The 3,975-nt window shown below is 32.1% G+C and overlaps 1 protein-coding gene across 1 annotated transcript; it reads right to left on the minus strand.

Annotated features, from left to right (window-relative positions):
* Nucleotides 1-4: 4 nt before the first annotated feature.
* LOC128896521 (H/ACA ribonucleoprotein complex non-core subunit NAF1) lies at nt 5-1,598 on the minus strand (the record flags this gene model as incomplete). Its single annotated transcript, XM_054159890.1, has 5 exons — nt 1,336-1,598; nt 806-1,247; nt 463-724; nt 233-359; nt 5-166 (listed from the first exon to the last, which is right to left on the minus strand). Coding segments are annotated over exons 2-5 (927 nt in total), but the record flags the coding sequence as incomplete, so codon positions are not given.
* Nucleotides 1,599-3,975: the final 2,377 nt, after the last annotated feature.

The following is a 3,975-nucleotide window of genomic DNA, read 5'->3' on the forward strand; positions in this document are numbered from 1 at the left end:
TATTGAATCTTACGCAATAATGTGGTTCGCTTACTTGGCCGAATACATCGAATATTTTACCTAATGCTCTTTGGCCTTTTTCGACAAATAAAACTGTATCTAAATTCAATGTTGGTTTACCAGACTTTGGTCGCACAACTACTAATTGTTCAACCATCCATGCAATCTAAAATTTGACGAATACAAAATATGTTTACAAATAATATACCATTTGTTCAAAATTGACACAAACCTCGCCTAACGGATCGCATAGTACTTCCGGTACGCTAATTTTTAAATCTTCGATAGGTGGCAACTCATCCAATTCGCTTTTCATTTCATGATGTTTTCGTCCCTTTGTGTTATTTTCTTTACTTTTTCTGAAAATATACGAAAAGTTATTGTCGATATCTTATATTATAGTCTAGATCTCGAAACAAATAAATTAATAGAGATAAAAATTCAATAATATAAATGACATACTTATTTGTATTATCATTGCTATCCGATTCACTTGATTTATCATTTAATGAAGAATCACTGTCAGTACTAGTCGAATCGTCTTCGCTGTCGCTCTCTTCACTTGATGAACTGCTAATCAATCTATAAGATTGCATCTGTATCTCTTTTAACATATCAATTTCACCATCCTCGTGTTTATCAATGTCAGGATTACTTTCTGTCTCTGAATCAGAATCTCCGTACTCTAAAGCAATATTAGAGAGAGAACATAGTTTGTTGCTTGCTGTTAAAATCAATTAATGAAATTAAATAATTTCTATTTGTCCATAATATCATTTATGAAATAAATATTTTATATACTTACACTCAGCTGACAATGCCACAGTGTTCTCATGCACAATACGAATATCGTCATCCTTTTGTTCCAAGTTTTCAATGGAATCTTTAGTCATGGCCTGTTTGTTACTATCGTTGCTGATTGATGCTTTATTGTTATTTATACTTGTAAACGATTCTTGTTGCTGCATATTTGTATTTTTGTCAATTAAAATTATTTCATTATCGTTTGTAGTACAGATTGATTCGAAAACATTAGTTTTTATACATTTCTCAGATGCAGTTGATGCATTTTTAATAACACTTGGCACATCGATATTTTCTTTGACTATTTCTTTATCAGCTTCATCATTTAAAATAACATTTCCTATTACTTTTTCTATTATAACCTCGTCTGGTTCCATTGTAATTGTAATGTTTTCTTTAGATCCAAATGTTTAATAATAATAATTTCTTAGTAAAATGTTCATCTAAAAAAATATCACTGTTATTAATAATTATACAGAAAAATGTTTTTCTGCGGGTAGTTCTATACAGTGAGATGAAAGAGATTACCACGTGTATTGCGGCACGCGTCGCATCACGTATTACATTTTTAGTATATACATGTTTTGGTACGTACAGTGACAACTACTACACAGGTTTGATATCAGTGAAAATATAGTTAAACTAAAATTTTAATTAATTTTGCGGTCCAAATTATCTGATTTTAATGCATTAGTCGAGCATCATTCCAATTGACACTGAATGATGAGTTACCACGTTGGGGTACATGCAGGTACATGACGCATCTTATACATAAATAAAGTACAACTACAGTCGAGTACAGTAACAAAGTTGTAACAAGAATGATTCCCCATCTTCGAATCTGAAGATGTAGAATCATTTGTTACATATGTCTATGATAAAAATGATACATTTGATATATTAACTAATGTATTGCAGTGCTATAAAGCAAAGAATATTGTATCAGTAACGCCATCTGACAGAAATCGTAACAACTATTTTTACAACATTTTTGGGTACGACCATTTAGTTTTAATTTTTATGGACATATTATTTATATAAATAGTGTAAACTATTTGTATAAAAACTTCCTCATTATGTATTATTATATATACTTTAGACTGATTCTAAGTTCTCATACTTTCATTCACTTGTAAACGAGAAAGATTGCAGCCATTAGCTCATATTAAATAGTATGCAATTGATAATGCCATCTGGCCTTACCGGCGATGTGCAGTTGTCAATTACATACTTAAATAATATAGAGGGCCCAGGTCTCACCACGTGGAGGTTGCTGCATATAGAGACCCAAAAAAAATTGGGTGGCCAAGACAAAACCACATCCTAGCCACCTTTATCCTTAATCTAAATGTTGTGTGAGTGTGTGTGTTGTGTGGCCCGCCCCGGCCGGGGGTGTGTTACCCCAAATTAAAAAAAAAATTATACATGCAACCAATAAGCCACTCATACAAGGAACAAGCTACAGAAAAATGCAAGAAGCGAAAAAGCGAGCACTGTACAATGCTTTCATGCAATAATCTACATACGTAATATTAATGTAGTACTACATTTTTTGTTGTACTCGATGATCCTAGGAAGAATTTCTGCAGCATAAACTGAAACATACTAAACAGATTTTATGATTAGTTTTTCAGACACACGAAATTCTATATTGTACTAATTTTTATCATTCCTCTTGTAGATGAATGTTGTAGAGGAATATTGGGAAACTTTTTATTTACTCTGTAACATAAACTTGTTCAATGGATTAACAGCTGAAAAGAACATATTTTAGTAAAAACATAGGTAAATTAATAATTACCAAAATATCCCACTGCCAAGAGAAAATCTTACAAGATTGAAAGAACTATTTTATAATAATTTAAGCAAAACAAATGACTTTATTTAATGAAAATATGTCAACGTAATTTGAATTTTTTCTTAGTTGACAGAAACATATTTTGTAATCAAATACAAGTTATTTCGATAAAAGAAAAAATAACGAAAATGCGTAATATCGACTCTACTCAAAGATTTCCTATCAATGCGAAGCATCGAATTGCATTTGCATACTCTTTTAGTTCAAGCTTTTTACTCATCGTGAAACTGAGAATAACGAACGCGAGCAAATTTTGATTATGCAATTAATTTTCAATATTTCCGAAAATATTCTCTACAGTGTTACTTCAAATTTCTTGTAAGTTAACGGTAATTAAAAAATAGACTATATCGCGTGGCAACACTAATAATGAATATTCACTAATAATATCAAACATCAAATAGTTGATTGACCCTATCATCATCATCATCATCATCATCGTATTACTGACAAGATAGTCATTTTGTAATATATCAAATATGCAACTAGGCAAAATATTGTGCTTCATAACAGTGAAACAATTCAACCTTATGTTAAATAAAATATATAAATTTCCCGATATGATTATACTTTATACATAGCAGTATTCCTGTCTATCGTCGAATAGTCGATTCATAATTCGCCACTGTCGCCTGGAACAGAATAAAAGTATATTATTCTCTATTCTTTGAATATAAAAAGAAAATCAGTAGATGGTTTTCTTCTTTTGATGTTGTCTTACTCGCAACACTACCCTGGAAGAAAACGCGAAAAATTCTAATCAAAAGCTAAATTGGCTCTAAATACTACTTCCAAACGGACGCGATATTCATAATACGCAACTCTAATAGCACTCGCGGTTGATCTGTATTCCGCAACACTACCCTGAAATAAAACGCGAAAGATTCTATTCAAAAGCAAGACTCTGAATCGTAACAAATCAGACGCGATCAATATTCATTTACTTAAACGCAACTCTAATAGCACTCGCGGTTGATCTGTATTACGCAATACTACTCTGAAATAAAACGCGAAAAATTCTAATGAAAACAATCCTCACAAACGAACGCGATTTATATTTTCATATCGCAACACTAAAACAAAACGCGAATTGCCCAATTGACACACAATGATATCCCACGTTGGGGTACATGACCCATAGAAACAAACTACTACTACAGGCGAGTACAGTGACAAAATAGTAATAGTAATGACTCCTCATCTTCGAATCCGAAGATGGAGAGCCATTCGTTGCAGCCCTTTCTTGTGACAATTTGTCAGGGCCTTTCTTCTTTCTTCGGACGCATTGTCCCATCTGAAACTTATAGCTAGGG

The sequence above is a fragment of the Hylaeus anthracinus genome, unplaced genomic scaffold (assembly GCF_026225885.1).
Source record: "Hylaeus anthracinus isolate JK02 unplaced genomic scaffold, UHH_iyHylAnth1.0_haploid 11151, whole genome shotgun sequence".
In the NCBI taxonomy this organism is placed as follows: Eukaryota; Metazoa; Arthropoda; class Insecta; order Hymenoptera; family Colletidae; genus Hylaeus; species Hylaeus anthracinus.